Here is an 18,227-nt window from a genome sequence, read left to right as displayed (position 1 = left end):
ATATGTCTCCAGACACACAAAGAAGAGGGTGAAAACTGTCAGTGTGGATTTACTGAAGGTAAATCACGCCTGGCCAACATGATCTTCGGTGATAAAATGAGTGGCTCTTGTGGGTGAGGGGAGAACAGTGGAAGTCATTTACCTTGGACCCAGCCAGGCTTTCAGTACCATCTTCCATCACGTTCCTTTGTCCAAGGAAAGCTATTTTGCTCTTTTAGGTGGACAGAAAGCTGTGTGAAAACTGGCTGGCTGTCAGGAGGCAGTGGTTAAGGGGTGTCTGGAGGACCTGATGTTTCACATGGGTGTCAGTGATCTGAAGGAGGTGATAGAGTGCTCTCCCACCAGGCTGGTGTGGAGGGGGAACCAAGTGACCTGCTCAAGGGCACGTCCTGCCAGACAACACAAGTCTTAGGGGAAGCAGCTGAGGGAACCAGGGTTGTTCAGTCTGGAGAAGAGGAGCTCAGGGGAGACCTCATCGCTCCCTACAGTGACCTGAAAGGACGTTGTAGTGAGGTGGGGGTCAGCCTCTTCTCCTAGGTAATGAGAGATAGGACGAGAGAGAGTGGCCTCAAGTTGTGCCAGGGGAGGTTCGGGTTGGATATTTAGGAGCCATTTCCTCTCAGTAAGAGCGGTGCTGCAATGGCACAGGCTGCACAGGGAGGTGGTGCAGTCACCATCCCTGGAGGTGTTCCAGAGCCGTGTGGATGTGGCACTGAGGACATGGTCAGTGGGCATGGTGGGGATGGGCTGGCAGTTGGACCGGGTGATCTTAGAGGTCTTTTCCAACTTAAATGACTCTGTGATTCCATAAGGTGAAAGAAGAGAGATCCAGTGTGGATATTAGGAAAATATTTCCATCCCTGAGGAATCAAACATGGGGAAAAGTTGCCCAGGTGAGTGCATGTGTGGCTGTATTGAGCAGAAAGAACACGGGACAGCATCCCGGTGACCCCATAGAGCATCACTGGGGTGCGTTGGAAACGTAAGCCTGCTGCACACGGTGAAGATCTCCCCCATGCTGGGGAGAGTGCAGCGTTGACGCCAGGCTGTGATTCACGGCAGCGCAAACTGGTGGCGAATGAGGAGCCGACGGTGTGTGAGTGAGTCCCATGCGCTTTGGGGGGGCGGTGCGGGCGGTTATGAAACCAGCTTGCCCAGTCAGAGTAATTCATGTACTGCTGTGGGAGGGATGGGAGAGATAAACAACACGCCGGGAGATGGGAGGGCAGGGAGGATGGCTTAAAATGCAGCTTCCCGGCATGCCCTGCTGGATTAGTTCAGCATCTCAGCCTGGCTCCTCTGTGATTCTTATGCAAGGGGTTTCTCTGGAAGGGACAGCCTGTCCTTGCTAGCTGAGCGCCAGGCACAGGGCACCGACTAACAAAAGGCCATCTCACCACATGTCCCATGCGGCCAGCTGGGCCGAGGATAAGCATTATATTGCTTGCTTTCAGCCCAGTGTGATTCAAGCGTGATGACCAGGAGGAGCACCCCAAATACCGACAGCCCCAGCTCCAGCATAGAGTTCACTTTGCACTGTACCATTGCTCTTGGGGGGCTGATGCACCTGGGTGTGCTCTGAACATGCTGGTTTCTGTCTGTGAAGCTCCAGGTGGGGTGTTTTGGTGGAGATCTGGAGACTGGGGTGTCTCTGCTAGGAACAGGCACTGTGCTTGATCCTCCAGAGCTGCTATAGGCAGCAGTACGGATGAGATGGGAGCTATGTATGTGCTCACAGAGGTACAACGTCCTGACCAGGTCTTCAATGCAGCTGCAGACTCTTCTAGGAACTATTTCTGATTCATGGCTCCCAACCTCCCCAGCTGCACAGAGGCGGCAGGTTAAACCCACAGAGACACGGGGAGCCTGCTGCTGGATGAGCAGCTTGCCACCTGCCAGTGGCAATTTCAAGCTCCTTGCCCTCTCAGTTGCAACTGCTTTGGTGACTGCACCGTATCCTCCAGCTGACGACTTCAGTGACCACAGTGCTGGGACATCCAAACAACTCTATCCATGTGCTGCCGCTGGGATTCCCAAATATTACCAGCTCCCGAGTCTCAAGACATGCTATTTCAAATCAGGGGCCAGCACCAAAATAATCCTGCTAATTTCAGAGGCCAAAAAAACTTTGAAAGCTCAAATATCCAATGTCTCACAGACTATTTCAGGATGGTGTTTGTGTCCATCCCGCATTTCTTCGAAGGCACCAGGGCAATGAAATCACATCACTTCACTTAGCAATATGCATTTCCTCTTCCCACGCTGCCTGCTTTTGGGCAGCTCCAGGGCTGCGTGCCTAAAGCCACAGCTGCCCAGAGAGCAAAGGGATTGCCCCCAGTGGCTGCTTCCTCCTGGTGGGGACGTGTTCAAAGCTAAGGAAAGGGTGAATGGCCCATTGACTGCTCTGCTCTCATTGCTTTTTCCCAGGAAATGAGGTAAACACAGGAGCACAGACTCCGTGAGGTTTGCAAGCCAGGCTGTCATTACCTTATGTCCCAAGGGGATACGGAAAGGTTGGTTGCCAGAAGAACTCTCAGGGCGTTGCAAACCCTCTGCCTGCAAGCTGTGCTTCATACTGGCCAGGACACATCCCAGTGGGGCATTTCTCCACTTCCATGCAATTTCATGGCTACCTGGGGCAGGGAAAAGGCAGCCGCTACAGCAGCACAACTCTACTACAGCATGGGTTGTGTGTGCCACACTAAGGGGCTGTGTAGTGGAAAAGTGGAGAAAATCTCATATGTTGAGCATCTGCGCCAGCCAAGTTGCAGAGGTGACAACTGAAGGGACAGGCAGGCAGCAGGGCAATAACAGAATGACCCGTCTCTGAACTCAAGTATTCCCTGTGCAACTTCCCCTATTGCCACAGCTTTGCACAGAGAAGAAATCAACGTGTCAGTGCATATCTGAACTGCTTTCAAAGCCAGTAGCTGCTCTGTGAAAGCTGCTGAGGCTTTACGGAGCTGACAGTTGATAGCACGGCATAAAAATCCCCGACCCCTCCGTAAGCCACCCTCAACTTTACTGTGGGCTGAAGATCCAGGCTGGGAAAACATGGGCACATCGGTGCCTATCCCTCCAGAGCTGGCACTGTCTGCAGGACAGGAAGGGAAATATTTCCATCCTGACCTCCAGGTGGGACTTGCAGCCATCCCTGCGCCCCACTCCTGCGCCGTATCCCCAGCCCTACTGAGCCCGCAGCTGCTCGGGGAGCTCGGAGGCAGTGCTGCGAGGCTCGCTGCCATCCCTAGGTGGTGCTCTGAGGACAGGCAAGGACCGCGCTCCCCGGGTTGCGTGTGCTGTGACTTCCCGGCGCTGGGTCCCGCAGCGCACCGATGGGTCGGGATTGCAGTAGCCCCCAGCCGGGTCCCCAGGGCTGGACAAAGCTCCTCCAGCGGCTCGTCCCCACCTCAGCCCCTCTGGTTTTTAGCCCCCAGCCCAGGCAGCCTCGCACTGAGAGACACCCACATGCCTCCTGCCCACCCCGCTGCTTCCCCCCAGCCTGCCCAGTGCCCCCCAAGCAATGTGTTCAGCTCCTCCCAGCCCCACACGTTGCCTTTTTCCACCTCTCCCCCTCCTGCACGGCCCACATCATCTGTCCCAGCTTCAGCAGAGGACTGGGGCTGCAGGGCTTTTCCAATAGCGGCACTCCATTAGGGCCCAGCTCTGCAATCCACCCCAGGCAATGGCAAAATTCCCATTGACTTAGCAGGGGCAGGAGCAAGCCCTTAATGGCCTGGGAAGAAGCAGAAGAGGCATTTTGCTGAGCAGAGGTCACACGCCTGCGTGCAGCCGGCTGTTCTTCATTCTGGGACAACACCAAAGCCGAACTGGTTGCAAAAAAGCACTTTTGTTTGGAAGCACAAACGTTATCGACATGAATTCCCGATCACAGAAATCCAAACCCATTTTCTCCCTTATTATCATCTTCCTTGAACGTATTTTTAGCCTCAGCGTGTATCGAAATGTTTTGCTGAGCAAATTTTGGGTGAGCTGAAAGGTGCCAATGATGGTCTCTTTTCAAAAGGGTTGGCTGAAAGTGCCACCAAAAATAAAACATGAAACAAGTCTCTCAAGTGTCATCAAAAACAACGACAATGTTCAGTTGGAAGCTGGCAGGAGTGAAAGCGGTATAGTTAGCTGTCATGGGGTGCCGGATCTGAGCCAGAGCCTGGATCCTATTCACAGGGCAAAAAGTCTGTTCTCTCCCTGTTAGATTTCTGATATTGGAATACTTTTCAACAGAAGCCAAATCTCAACAAGTGCTGGAGATGCATTCTGTCCATCAGGTCCTGCAGAAGGGTGGGAACACATGGAAGTGTCTTCTCTGGACCAGACACCTCACCTGCCTGGAAGGTGATGCTCCACATATCATACGCAGCTGCACCCTGGCCAAAATCCCATCTGTATTTCTGGCTTGCAGACCTGATTTGTAGATCTACCTAGCAATGTCCGGTCTTCTTCATGGCAGCTTTCCACAGTGGATTCCTAGAATTATTAAGGCTGGCAAAGACCTGCAAGATCACCCAGTCCAACTGCCAGCCCATCCCCACCATGCCCACTGACCACGTCCTCAGTGCCACATCCACACAGCTCTGGAACACCTCCAGGGACGGTGACTGCACCACCTCCCTGTGCAGCCTGTGCCACTGCAGCACCGCTCTTACTGAGAAGAAATTGTTCCTAATATCCATCCTTCTCTCTTGGTGATTTTTCATGGGCTACATAAAGGAGTCCCCAGCATCCAGCCGTACAGGCACTTGTTGAGATGAGTGCTGCTGTTGCACAAAGTTTGTGTGCACTTCATTGAGTGTTTATGGTTTATTGAGTGGTGTAGGATGGCTTATGCCTGCACGGATGACATATGTCTGTAGGTACATTCAGTGGATATTCAGGCATGAGTACTTTGTGATTGGAGCACGGAGGTGCAGAAGCACATGTACTGAAGGGTACACATACCTTTGTGCATTGGCAAAGTGGGAGAAATCTCCCCTAGATGTCCTCATGGAATGCATCTCCTCGCAGACCAGATTCCCAGGAACTAGTAGGCCACGGGACATCATCCCCACTCACCTCCAAAGGATGCTGCACCTTGGTGAGGGGTACCCAGCCACACTCCCTTCTTTGGGGCCACCACCTCAGTCTGTGTTCTGGGTACCCCTGTCCTCACATGCAGAGTCCTTCCCTCTCGGTCCATTAGTTTGTTTCCACTGCCATGGCCAGCGACAGGCACCCAGCTCTGAAAGCTATATTGAAAGCCAGGTCAATACTGGCCTCTGTTTATTCCCTCTGGGGGAAAATAAATAAATAATAATGGGAGGGAGGAGGGAGGGACATTTTTAATCAGCAGCAGGGGGAGGAGGTGGGACACAGGCACATGTAGAAAAACATAGGTGAAAAAAGCCAAGAGGTGGCCAGGCGGTGTTCCTCTTGAGGTGGCCATGTCTGTGTCCATACCTATCTTGTTACACTATCCCTATTCCCTTCCAAATTCTCTTCCACATTACCACAGTATTCATTGTTCTCCCTTCCCTTCCCTTCCCTTCCCTTCCCTTCCCTTCCCTTCCCTTCCCTTCCCTTCCCTTCCCTTCCCTTCCCTTCCCTTCCCTTCCCTTCCCTTCCCTTCCCTTCCCTTCCCTTCCCTTCCCTTCCCTTCCCTTCCCTTCCCTTCCCTTCCCTTCCCTTCCCTTCCCTTCCCTTCCCTTCCCTTCCCTTCCCTTCCCCTCCCCTTCCCCTTCCCCTTCCCCTTCCCCTTCCCTTTTTCCCTGCCTGTGGTTCCTGCTCCCCCCTTGCTCCTTCTGTCTCTTTCCCTCCTCTTTTGCTTCTTCCCCTCTTCCTATTGCTCCCTGTACTAAGCCCAAGCTGCTATCAAGATGTTGGCTTTCTGCTCTGTAGATCAGGGATTAGATGGAACATTGTTTCTTCAACCATTTCCCCAGCAGCACATCTGCCAGGTGTGCAGAGCAGCCTTTTGAGCTACCCAATTATTTTCCCATCCTCTTGTCATCTAGTTTCGAGTGAGTGATTCTAATGCTCTCATAGAGAAAGACTCACCGAGTTCTGCTGTCTTCTGTGAAACAACAGAGAAGTGATGTTAAGTCTAGCTCTGGCTCTGAAGTACCAAAGGTGAAGTGTCCAGGAATCAAACCCATACAAACAGCAAACACCAGCACTAATAACACTCATCAGTCTCTGTACCAGGCTGCAGCCTCGGGGTCTCCTTTGTTTCCAAACCTCCCCCTGGGATATTAGACTTTATTAAAAATAAATAGATACAAATTCCGTTTTACAGCTGATGGCAGCAGGGAGAAGACTGGAGGAGGTGGAAGGAGCAAGTGAGGGGCCTGCTGTCCCATCAGGTGTGTGAGCACAGGGCCCTGCCGCCTGCCGGGCGGTCCAGGAAAGAAGCAGAACGTGGTCTGGGGAGGAGTGGGGGAACCAGGGCTGAGTCTGTGGGGCTGAGCTGCTGCTGGAGGTGACGGATGCCACAGGGAGAGTGCAGAGCGGGCTACGTGCAGTGTCCTTCTCTCCCAGCTTGGCATTTACAGTGGAAGAATATGGATTTCAGTTCTCGATCTGTTTTATATACAAAGAAAGTCAAGTGCAACAAGCAATAAACATGCAAGCAAACCCCTATCTCCAGAGACTCTCCCACTCCCTCTAGGAGTCCTAAACTCCCCTGTCCCTTCTCATTGGGTCAGGACTTATGCATCACTCCCCTCCTTGTGAGAGCCGTGGTTATTGATAGCCGTGGGCCTGCACGTGTTGAGAGAGGCAGAAAGTGCTGTTGTCTTAGCTGCAGAAACACTTGAGCAGGTACAGTCTCTCCATTGAGGGCACAGGCTCCTGTCACCTCCGCAGAGATGGGAATCCAACCATGCTGCTCTCCTGTCCCTGGGCAGGTCCTCGAGCAAGCTGCGCTGTCTGGAAGAATGATGTATTCTCACTCCTCATCCAGGGGGTATAACTGCATGGGAAAGGGAATATATCGGAGTATATCCAGGCCTCGGTGTACTCAGGTACTGACAGGTGGTCACAGGAGGCGTTTTTTGGTGGGCAAGGGACTTATCCAGCTACGTATGTGTGCAGAACAGAGGAGGAGGAGGAGGTGGGTCATGGATGTAAAACGGGGAGGCTGGAGGGATCAGATGGCTGACTCCCTGCGGTATGAGATGGTATCCAAGGGCAAAGTGGCCTGGAGCCGTTCCAGATCCAGGTGGCTTCCAAAATCCATCATCTGGATGACGCCTCCCTCTTCCTTGGTGCTGCCACCTAACGCTACACCCACTTCGTCATCATCTTCATCTTCATCTTGACTGACAAGAGCCAGCTCATTCTCGTAGCAGAAGGCACTGGGAGGTGGGGGAGAAGGTAGAATAGTCATCTTGCTCTCTTGCAGCTCCCGAGCTGAGCAGCAGGGTGTGCCAGCTACCTCGTAGGTCTTGTGAAAGCGCGAATAATCCACTTTGTAGTGGTTCTTCTCCTCAAACACTACTGGTTCAAAGCGGTGACCCCAGAGGATTTCACTGGCGAGGTAAGAGCTCCGTGCCTGTGTGGTCATGGCCGTGGCTTCCACCATCCCTTCCAGGATAACAACGATCTCAAAGTTCTCTGTCTCCAGCTCCTCCTTGCCAATCCCATAGAGCGGGCTCTCCTCATCAATCTCATGAACAATAATAATGGGTGAGACCAAAAATATACGATCGAGACCCACATCATAGCCTACATTGAGGTCCCGCTGGTCCAGGGGGAGGTACTCCCCTTCCTCTGTCATGTAGGGTTTGATGAGCTGGGCGCGAACGTGAGCCTCCACGATGTGGCTCCTCCTCAGGTTGCCCACTCGCCACATGAGGCACAGTTTGCCATCCCGCACCGAGATGACTGCGTGGTGACTGAAGAGGAGGGTCTGGGCCCGCTTCTTGGGCCTCGCCATCTTGGCCATGATGGTTCCAATCATGAAGGAGTCAATAACACAGCCCACAATGGACTGGACCACAACAGCCATGATGGCCAGTGGACACTCCTCAGTCACGCAGCGGAAGCCGTACCCAATGGTTGTCTGTGTCTCCACTGAGAAGAGGAAAGCCCCTAGGAAGCTGTTCACGTGCATGATGCAGGGCTTGAGGAGGGAGGGACTACCCCCCACCACCGGTGCGTTGAGGTCACCGTGGAAGAAAGCAATGCACCAGAAGAGGAAACCAAAGAAGAGCCAAGAGACCAGGAAGGCGGCCGAGAAGATCATAAGCATGTATCGCCAGCGCGTGTCCACACAGGTGGTGAAGATGTCAGCCATGTAGCGCTGAGACTTGTTGCTCAGGTTGGCAAAGTAGACGTTGCATTGGCCGTTCTTCTTCACAAAGCGGTTGCGGTGCTTCCTCCGGGGTGTGTGGCCCTTCCCGTTCCGGCTGTGCCCGTTCATGCTGCCCAGTGCAGAGACCTTGTGTCCATCCTCCTCAGTCGAGACAATGCTGTACCTGGAAGAGAAGGAACAGACAGAAGTACGTGAAGAACAACATTTTGGCCCTGGCACGGTGTAGGGCTGGGAGTCTCTATTTTCTCTTCTGCTCTCCTCCCTGATGCCATTGTATATCGGTGATAATGTTTATACACTTCCTGTGCTCAGGACAATTCTGTTGCCACAGCAACAAGCATGGCTCCCAGCATCCTGCATCCAAAGCCAAAGGTGTAATTTGGAGATCAACAGTCAGATCACTGGCAGTTTTTCTGGGAGAAACTCCCCTCTCTGGGGAGCTGTTTCTCCACTGATTCCCTCCATAGTGGATGGCACTGTTGCCCCTCTCTCCATTGCCAGGAGAAGGCAGCTTCCAAGTGCACATACGCAGCTGGGTATAAAATCACAGATTCTCATTTAAAGAGGTTATGGCAGAAGATGCTCTGACCACTGAGGATATCCAGCAGACTCCCCCTGAGTGTGTAGACCCACCAAGACCCTCATCACCACTAAGCCACTAATAACTCCTGAGGCTGGCAGTGCCTCCCTCCCCAACACATTGACATGGTTGTTGGAGTCCTCCAGCATGGGCTCCTTCACTCTGGAACTGACTGCTCCTTGTTTAAATAGGGTAGTTTCTTCATGGCAGCCATCTATCTCCAAATCCATTTGCCGTCCTCATCTCATTGGAAAGAGGACATGGGGTTTCTGCAGTCCTGCTGAAATCAGCAATTCCTGGGCCAGGGCAGGTGTCCAGCACTGCATTGGTACTTTGCTTCTCCTCTGCACCAGCCAACCCTGCTGAGAGCCAGGATCTCCCCCCACATACACTGCATTTCAGACTTGGACATAGAGGAGCCATAACTTAGAGTGGAAAAGCCCCAGGAAGGTATTTTGAGAAGAATGTATTGAGGGACGGGTGAAGATACCAGAAGAAGATGCCCAGAACACGTAGGGCAGTGCATGGAACATGTCCAGAGAAGGGCGACGGAGCTGTGAGGGGTCTGGAGCACAAGTCTGATGGGGAGCAGATGGAGGAACTGGGGTTGTTCACTCTGAAGAAAAGGAGGTTCAAGTGAAACCTTACTGCTCTCTACAATGACCTGAAAGGAGGTTGTGGTGAGGTCGGGATTGGCCTCTGTTCCCAGATAACAACAATGGGATGAGCGGGAGCAGCCCCAGGATGCAGCAGGGAAGGTTCAGGTTGTATATTAGGAAAAATTTCTTCTCAGAAAGAGTGGGGCTGCAGTGGCACAGGCTGCACAGGGAGGTGGTGCAGTCACCGACCCTGGAGGTGATCCAGAACCGTGTGGATGTGGCACTGAGGACATGGTCAGCGGGCATGAGGTGAGGATGGGTTGATAGTCAGACTAGGTGATCTTAGAGGTCTTTTCCAGCCTTAACAATTCTATGAAAAATCCTTGGAATGAGGGCTACTCACCGGTTGACGCGGACGCTGCCCATGGCTTGCTGTATCATCAGGTGTTGAGGGCCACAGGAGCTGGGCAAGCGTGGGATCTCATGCAGCCGTGCTCGTGTGGGACCTGGCAGCTCTAGCCTTCACCTCTGACAAGCTGAGGCCCATGCCATCATCACCATTGCTCCCGGGCATGTGCCTTATAGAGAAGGATAGAGCAAAACCCCATCAAAGCGTTCCCTGAAAACACCCACCCTGCATGCACATCTCCCAGCCTTCTGCTGGATGCCCAGAGGGATCCGGTGGTGATGGTAGGCACCACACCACAGCCCTGCTCCGGAGGTGAAGAGCTGACAGACACACACCTAGTGCACACAGCAACCCACACATCTCTCTCATGCAGAGGTGCTGGCAGGCAGTCACTGCTCTCTGGACCAAGGACACCAGAGTTTAGCAGCTTGCAGGGTCCTTGCCCTGAGCCAATATATTAATATCATAGCTTACAAGAGGACAAGAGCTCAGCCAGTCTAAATACCTCACACACAAGGACTAACAAAGCACAGACACACACGGCAGTCCGAGGGATCCCTGTCAGCCCGACCTGACCTAGAGGGAATTTATTGCCAAGAAGTGCAGAATGTCCCCCTTATTTCGAAGATGGGAAGAGAAGCAGGAGATAGAGCCAAAATGGAGAACCAATGCAAAGGAGGAGCTTAGGGGCAGCCAAGGAGAAGCCAGTTAGAGCAAACAGACCTTGCGGTGTGCCGTGCATAGCATCCGAGGAGTCGTTCTGTGGTACAGCCCTGGGGAGGATGTCTGGCAGATGTTGCGTCCCAACCTGGTCTTCCCTGAGCTGCAGAACTGGGAGACCGAAGACACAAGGGCTGACCTATCCCACCTGCCCAGAGCTGCTGGGAAGGGAAATGCGGTGAGGGGTAATGACTCATAGATTAGGAAGGGCTTTGTACACCTATGCTAATCCTGCACTGTAACCTCTGGATTACAGCAGTCAGTGTAGAGCACACAGCACAGACACAGCTAGTTCGCTACCTCCCAGCCTTGTCAATGAGCAATGGGTGGTTGTCATATCTCAGAAAAATCCAGGGATTTCTGGGTCAAATACAAGTTTTAAAACTCACTGCAAGTGGTCATACAAAGGTGGGAGACAGGAACAACAGGTGTTATTGTCAAGGATGGGAAAAGTAGTGAGAAACACTCTTGTCTCATCACCAGTGTTGTGGAGTGGGGCTTCAAGTGGCTAAGGGTGACCACCACCCATTCCAACTTAGTAGCCCAGGTTGGAAAGCTGCAAGTATGGAGCTCCAGACATCACCTCCGATGGGCAAGCCATCGTCATGTCTGCAATGGGGATTAACCAGCTGTCCCTCCTCCAGACAACAAGGTTACTGAGGCAGCTGAAAACCCAGCCACGGCTGCTGGGACACTAGAGGACCATGAGAAGGCAGCAGCCTTCACCACTTACTGTATGGAGGTCGGAGTGAACAGCTGCCAAAAATTCCCATTGGGATAAAATGTTGATGCTGAGCTCTGCCAGCACCCAGCCTCTCACCACCCGTCATCACCAAAGTCTTTGATCGTGGTCTGTTTGGCCAGATAGTAAAAAATCTGGTGTGCAACCGGATAAACTACAGCTGAAAATGAGGAGGGTAACCTAAATTCATCAGAAATGTTGGGGGATGACCCGGTGTTGAAGAATGATGCCAACATGTAGTCCCAAAATGATAAAACCAAAACACATCTTCTGTGATTACATAGCAGATGAGGACTATGGCATCCCGCCTTACTCAGCAGGAGACAAATGGACAATTTGGGTGTGTTTCTCTGCATCAGGAGAGGAAGGGAATCTTCTCCAAACAGTGCTTTTCACTGTTTGAGCCAACATAAGAGGAGACCTTATCATCCTCTACAGCAACCTGAAAGTAGGTTGTAGAGAGGTGAGAATTGGCCTCTACTCCCAGGTAACAGCAATGGGATGAGAGGAAATGGCCTCAGGTTGCACCAGGTTCAGGTTCAGGTTGGATGGGAGGAAAACCCCCCTGGAAGGAGTGGTGCTGCAGTGGCACAGGCTGCCCAGGGAGGTGGTGCAGTCACCATCCCTGGAGGTGTTCCAGAGCCGTGTGGATGTGGCACTGAGGATGTGGTCAGTGGGCATGGTGGGGATGGGCTGGCGGTTGGGCCAGGTGACCTTGGAGGTCTTTTCCAACCTTAAAGATTCCATCGTTCTATAATCTCATTCTTAGCACTGATACTGGCATCAGAGGAAAGTCACTGCAGTATCTCACAAATAAACATTTCCTAAAGGTTCTGAACAACCCTCCCCTTTTCCCAGACACAGGATAAGCCACAGGGAAAGCATCTCTGTGAGGAATAAAGGTTACCAAGCTGAACACACACAGTCTAACACGTGAGAGCAAAAGGTTTTATATAGGCTATGGTTGAACACATCTACAGTGTTTGATTCATTGGGCTCCCTCTGCTTCAGCATCAGAAAGTTTGCCTGTGGATTTAAGGATCTCGGTGACAAAATTCAGTGACTCCGTCCCGGCAACCAGCTGCTTGATGGACCAGTTTGCACCCACTATTATCTTCTGGAGGCTCTTCAAGGCAAAATCTACGTTCTTCTTCACCGCCTCCGGGTCCATGCTCTGCCCCGCTCTCAGGCTTTCGTTCTTCACCTTGGAGGACTCCAGCTCTCCCTGGAGAAGCAGCATCTCCTGCTTCAGCTTCTCCACATGGTTTTCCGCCTCCAGAGCCCGCTGGGTCATGATCTGGAGGCTGCGCTCCGTCTGCTGGTTGAGGGCCTGCAGCCCCTGGGCCCTCCTCTCCTCCTTGGCCAGATTGGCCTTCAGCCGACGCTCCAGGCTCCTCATGCTGTGTGCCTGGCTCTCCAGAGAGCCCTGCATGCTCCTCACCATCCTGTGCAGCTTGTTGTTCTCCTCCCACAGCTCCCTGTAGGATACACGCAGCGAGGGGACCTCCCGGTCTCCAATGGACTCCTCGTGCCACTTGTGAGGCTCTGCTCCCCTGGCGTGCTCCAGGCTGGAGAGGTGTGGGTCGCTGGTTTGGGCCCACAGGGAAGACAAGTCTGTCCCCACGTGTTTACCCGTGCCATGCTGGTAGGAGTCATAGGAACATGGTGACACGTTGGCAGCTCGAGACGTGTGTTTCCTTTGGTGCACAGGGAGGTGGTAGGTCCTGGTCCAGCCACTGTCCTCCTCCTCGAATGGGGTGGCGGACATCTCCGTGTCTTTGTAAAATGGTTCCTCAAACTCCTGAGCATTCTCTTTGAGCTCCAACGCGTGCCTTGCCAACCTTTTGGCGTATATTCTGTTTTTCTCTCCGTCATCTTTCACCATGCAAGGGTGCCCGGGCTCAAATGAGAACTCAGCATCTCCCAGCTGAGTGTCACCCAAACTCATGCATGGTGGTGGAGGATGTGCCAAGGGACAGGTGTAACTGAACTCCTCGTGGTCGTTGTCATCATCATCATCATCCTCCTCTTCCAGGCTCTGCTGCTCAGTGCAGGCCCTCTCCATGCTCTCAGAGACGCTGAGCCGCCGCGGCATGATTTCAGGATGGCAAACTGGAGGATGCAACCTGTCCTCAGCCTGGGTCAGGTGACAGTGACAAAGCCTTCTGCAGCCTCAGTGACACATGCAGGGAGCAGGATGTCACTGAGGGCTCCCCATTTAGATCAGTGGGGTTTTGTGTGGGACGGAACAGAGACGGTAGCCGAAGGAGAGCCCGGCATCTCCGTGTCCTTGCTCCGTGACATCACCATGCTGCTTGTGAGGTCACGACCAGGGAGCAAGGAACCCTGCAAGCACACGAACTCTGGAGCCCACCCTGGGGATGAGCCCAGTGGGATGAGAGGAGCTCACAAAGCAAACAGAGACCTCTCACCTTGCGCAGGAACCGTCAGCCCCGGGCAGCAGCGCAGGGATAAGCGGGGATGAAGACATCCCTGGCAGCGAGACCAAGCTGCCGGCGTTCCTGCCAATGCTGGCAGCGGGAGGGAGAAGGGGACAGGGCTGGCGGAGCAGGAGCGGGTTGAGAAATGCCGCAGTCGGGGGGACAGAGGCTGATGCGGGGAAAGGATGGAGGGCAGGGGGACAGCACGGACGGGGCGTTCATAAGGACAAGCACCTGGCTAATTCTATCTGGCACCTACCAATCGCTACGCCTTGCAAAGTCCACCCTGGCGATGGTGCCAGCAAAGAGACACCGCAGCCGTCCCCTGCAGACGGCCCTCGGAGCATCCGCGGGGCACCTACCTGGGTGACGGGCGCGTGGCCGGCTGGTGGGGACCTGTAGGCTCCGCTCGCTGCCTCCACTCCTCCGGCAGCAACGCGGCAGCACTCTGGGCAGGGCATCGGCCCGGGCGGGTTGGCCGCAGACGAGGCCGCGCTGCGCTGCTGCCGCCCGCTCCATCCCCTGCTGCCAGCTGGCAGAGCGCAGCGCTCGTCATGCCGCCGGCCACGGCCTCCGAGGGAGCGGCACCAGCCGGGAGGTGGATGGAAATAAACCCACCTGCTGCTTCCCAGCACAGCCCTGCCTGCGACACGGGCCTTTCAGTATCTAAAGGGGGGCAGTAAGAAAGAAGGGGACTGCCTCTTTAGCAGGGTCTGTTGGGATAGGACAAGGGGAAACGGTTGCAAAGCTAAAAGAGGAGAGATTTAGTCTGGATATAAGGATCTGCTTCAAATCTGCAGCAGAGCGGCCTTGTGAAGTAGAACAGACAACTCCATGCCGAAGCACTCCCCCACTTCTCTTTTTATAACAACCGTATCTGGCGCTCCGGGGATGTACACCGCAAACAACAACGACGGCGATGGAAAAATCCCATGGTATTTTTACACTTGGCTTTATCCAGAGCTGTCTGGCGAATGCTTCCCTCCTGTCTGTGGTCACTGCGGCTCCAAGGGGCCTTCATTCCCTCGCCTTGGGCATAGGGACCCTTTGGTACGGAGATCCCATGGTGTGCAGACCCCTTGGGTACGGGGACCTCTTGGCATGGGGACCTCTTGGTACAGGAACCCCATGAGCAGGGGACCACTTGGGTATGGGGACTTCTTAGGTATGTGGATATTTTGGGTATGGGGCCCCCTTGGGTATGGGGGCCCCTTTGGTATGGGAACCCCTTTGTATGAGAAGCCCTTAGTAAAGAGACCCCTTGTTATGGGGATACCTCGGGTATGGGGACTCCCAAGCTCAGGCAGATCTGCACACCTGCAGCATCCCCCATCCCTCCCTGAGCCCCTGCATGTGGGCTCACATGTGGGCTCGGTGCCCCTCGTTAACCCTAGATCTCATTAGCGAGGGCGTTGAAGCCATGCAGGAGAGCAAAAGGCACATGGCATGGGGCAGGTGAGGGGAGGGAGCTCTGTGCCATTTATATAGACACGCTGCTGCCTTTTCCCTCAGTAATTATAAATAGATCGGGTGGGTGCCAGCAGTCCCCGTGTGCCCGCAGTCATGGTGAGCTGACCCCTGCTCCCCCATTGGGTGACACGGATGTCCCTCTGCCCTGTTTGCATTCCAGGGTGGAGCGACTGAGGGGATATTTCCCCCCTGTGAAGCACCGGGCACGGGTAATATGAAAACAAAACAAAATGATCTGAAGTTGAAGCCTCTCAGTGTGTGACTCAGAGCTATTCATAGCTCCCCGAAGCCAGCTGCAGCAACAGAGCCAGAAGGATTCTGCCCGTATTATTATTCCAATTACCATCTGAATTAAAAGTTTGAGCAGTGATCAGCCCACATACCGACGGAGGGGGGGGAGAGGAGAGAAAGGGAGAGAAAGGCAGAAAACAGATTTAAAAAAGGGCCACGCATGAAGGTCCCCGTGATGACACAGCCAGAGCAGGGGCTGAGCCCCCCTCCCCAGCCCCCACTGCTCCCACACCTCCCAGTGTTGTCCCCTCCACCCCGGAGCTTTCAGTGCTCCATGAGAAACATATCCATACATTGGTCCTATATCCAACACAGTCGCCTGCAGGAGAGCTGAGTCCGAGCAGCGCCATTCGTAGAAGGGTTGTTGTGTTTGTGAGCGGGGATTGACCGCGAAGACGGGCACGTCCATCTATCGATCCCCGGTCGCCGTCGGGTTGAACGAACCCAATGCCATAATGCAGTGACCCAGGAAAGTGGGAATTTGCTGAAGGCGGATTGCAATTAAGTGCCCTGCTCCACATCGGCGCTGATGGAAGCCCCGACGGCCGTCATTGCGTCCCCCATCCCACTGCCCCATGGTGGTGCCACACCAGGGATGCGTGGGCAGCGTGGACTGGGGCAGCCAAATGGCAGGGGGACACCTCCAGGCAACGTGCCCCAGGAGGAGGAATGGTGGAAGGAGAGGAAGGCTGCAGCACGAGAAGATCGACCCTCTCCCATCCATCCCTTCCATGTCCATCCCTCCTCCTCATCACCACCAGTTTCCCTTCTAAAAGCCCACGTTCTTATCATGGGGTCACAGAATATCCCGAGTTGGAAGGAACCCGTAAGGATCACTGAGTCCATTCCTGCTATCCTTCGTGTCATTATCATTGTCAGCAGCCCCAAACTGAGGTGACCATGTGCTGGCGTGCTCAGACACTGCTTCCAATGGCAAGTGGATATGGGTACGTCCCCACGCTCCCTGCATACCTCTCCATCCCCTCTCGGGCTCCTGGTGACCACAAGCTGATGGTGGTGATGCCCATCACCTCCGCCATGCATCCAACACCACCGGGTAACCCCTGCCGACAGTGCATGTTGGAGATGTTGAACAACCCCAAGCAAGAGCTGAGCTGGGACTTTATGAGCTAGAAGGGTTGGGTCTGGACCCCCAAAATCTCTAAGCTTAGAGGGAGACACTTCAACCCTGGGTGAGCTCTGTGCTTGGAAAACACCTTCCTGGTGCTGAGAGACTCATCCCAGAGCAGCACACACAGATGGACACCACAGTGCAGGGCTGCTCCATGGGGATGGAAAGGGAAAAAGCAAACGAGAGCCGGGGTGAGGGAGCAAAGCAAAGATCAGAGCTGAAAAACCACACAAGTTACCTGCAGGGCAAGGGAGGAAAGTTGGGGAGGCTGACAAGGAGGTGCCCTCCCGCACCGTCACGCTCCTTTAGCGATATTTACATCTGCCATGCACACAGCAACTTTGCTATTCACGGACACACTCGCATGAAGCCACTCACATCTCACTAAGTTATATTTATAGCCGTTCCTCAGCGCTAGCACTAGCAAGGCAGCATTTTAGCAGGCAAAACCTCCCGTTGCTGCACTGGGAGCTGCCCGGCATCTCTTACCGCATCGCGCCGGGGCCGCCTGGGAGCCAGAGTCAGAGGATGGGGTCAGCAGTCGGTGTCTCCATCGTGCCCCAGAGCTCCTGGGCTCACTGCAGCTCCGGGTTGTTGGATTCCCGAGGAGCCCCAGCTCACTGTGCCCAGCTCCTCTCCTCCTCCGCTCAGCGTGCTTCGCTCCCGTCCATCCCACGAGCTCTCAGCGATGGTTCTGCTCTCCCCCTCCTGCCTCGTCCCCTCTGCCCTTCCTTCCTCTCCCCGCACCTCCCTGCTCTCACCCCAAAATCTCTGCGCCGCCTCTCCCTGCTCCCGTTCCCTGGCTCCCTCTCCCCCTCTCTGATTGCTATGCAGTCTGTAGCTAAGAAGTCAGTAACTCCGTGGTAGGATCCAACAGCTTTCCGCTACTTTAGCCCATCCTCGCGTGTGATCTCAGAGCCATGGATACGCACTGCCGAGCTGCCATGGGGGAGTCGGGAACACATCCATCGGCAGTGGGAAGGGGCAGCCATGTACTCTAGCTGTGACCTGTAGGATTTTCTCACCTGGACCCCAGATTATGGGCTTAGACCTGGCTCCAGGCAAGGACCCGGCTCCCCTCGGGTTGTCTCTGCTGGGAGCTCCCCAGTGGCATCTCGGGGGCTTCCAGGTCACCTCCTGGAGAACTCTCACCGGGAGGAGCAGAGAGTATTTTTAGCACCTCTCAGCATCCGTCCGCAGCTGCAAGCAGGGAGAGCAGCCAACATCCTGCAAACAGCTCCGCTCCACTGCTCCCTGCAGCTGGATGGGGCTCTCCGACCCCTCCATCCGTACTATCCCTGTCCCCAGGCTGGGGGTCATTGCCCATCCCATAGGGAGCCCCAGTGTCCAGGGGCACCAAGCTGGAGGTCACCGTCCATCCCATAGGGAGCCCCGGCTCTGCCCAAGGCTGATGTGACACACCCCGGTATGACCATGGTGGTTGCACCCCAAGGGGTGAAACCACCCTGTAGTGCCTAAACTCATCCCAAAAACCTCACTATGTTGCTGAGGATGGGGAGGAACGTATGGCC

The 18,227-nt window shown here is 54.3% G+C and overlaps 1 protein-coding gene across 3 annotated transcripts; it reads right to left on the bottom strand.

The window, feature by feature from the left end:
* Positions 1 to 6,216: 6,216 nt before the first annotated feature.
* KCNJ4 (Potassium inwardly rectifying channel subfamily J member 4) lies at positions 6,217 to 17,549 on the bottom strand. 3 transcript variants are annotated; one of them, XM_416263.8, is made up of 3 exons: positions 17,185 to 17,549; positions 9,894 to 10,068; positions 6,217 to 8,474 (listed from the first exon to the last, which is right to left on the bottom strand). In XM_416263.8, the coding sequence occupies exons 2-3, from the start codon at positions 9,929 to 9,931 to the stop codon at positions 7,145 to 7,147; spliced, it is 1,368 nt and encodes a 455-aa protein (XP_416263.4). In that variant the 5' UTR covers positions 9,932 to 10,068; positions 17,185 to 17,549; the 3' UTR covers positions 6,217 to 7,144. The 3 variants fall into 3 exon arrangements, with proteins under 3 accessions (XP_416263.4, XP_046763972.1, XP_046763983.1); XM_046908016.1 differs by lacking the exon at positions 9,894 to 10,068 and having other exon boundaries at positions 14,165 to 17,549; XM_046908027.1 differs by lacking the exons at positions 6,217 to 8,474; positions 9,894 to 10,068 and adding an exon at positions 12,296 to 13,487 and having other exon boundaries at positions 14,165 to 17,549.
* Positions 17,550 to 18,227: the final 678 nt, after the last annotated feature.

Source organism: Gallus gallus, chromosome 1 (assembly GCF_016699485.2).
Source record: "Gallus gallus isolate bGalGal1 chromosome 1, bGalGal1.mat.broiler.GRCg7b, whole genome shotgun sequence".
NCBI lineage: Eukaryota > Metazoa > Chordata > Aves > Galliformes > Phasianidae > Gallus > Gallus gallus.
Note: the sequence above shows the minus strand (reverse complement) of the source record. Positions and strands in the feature narration are given on the sequence as shown.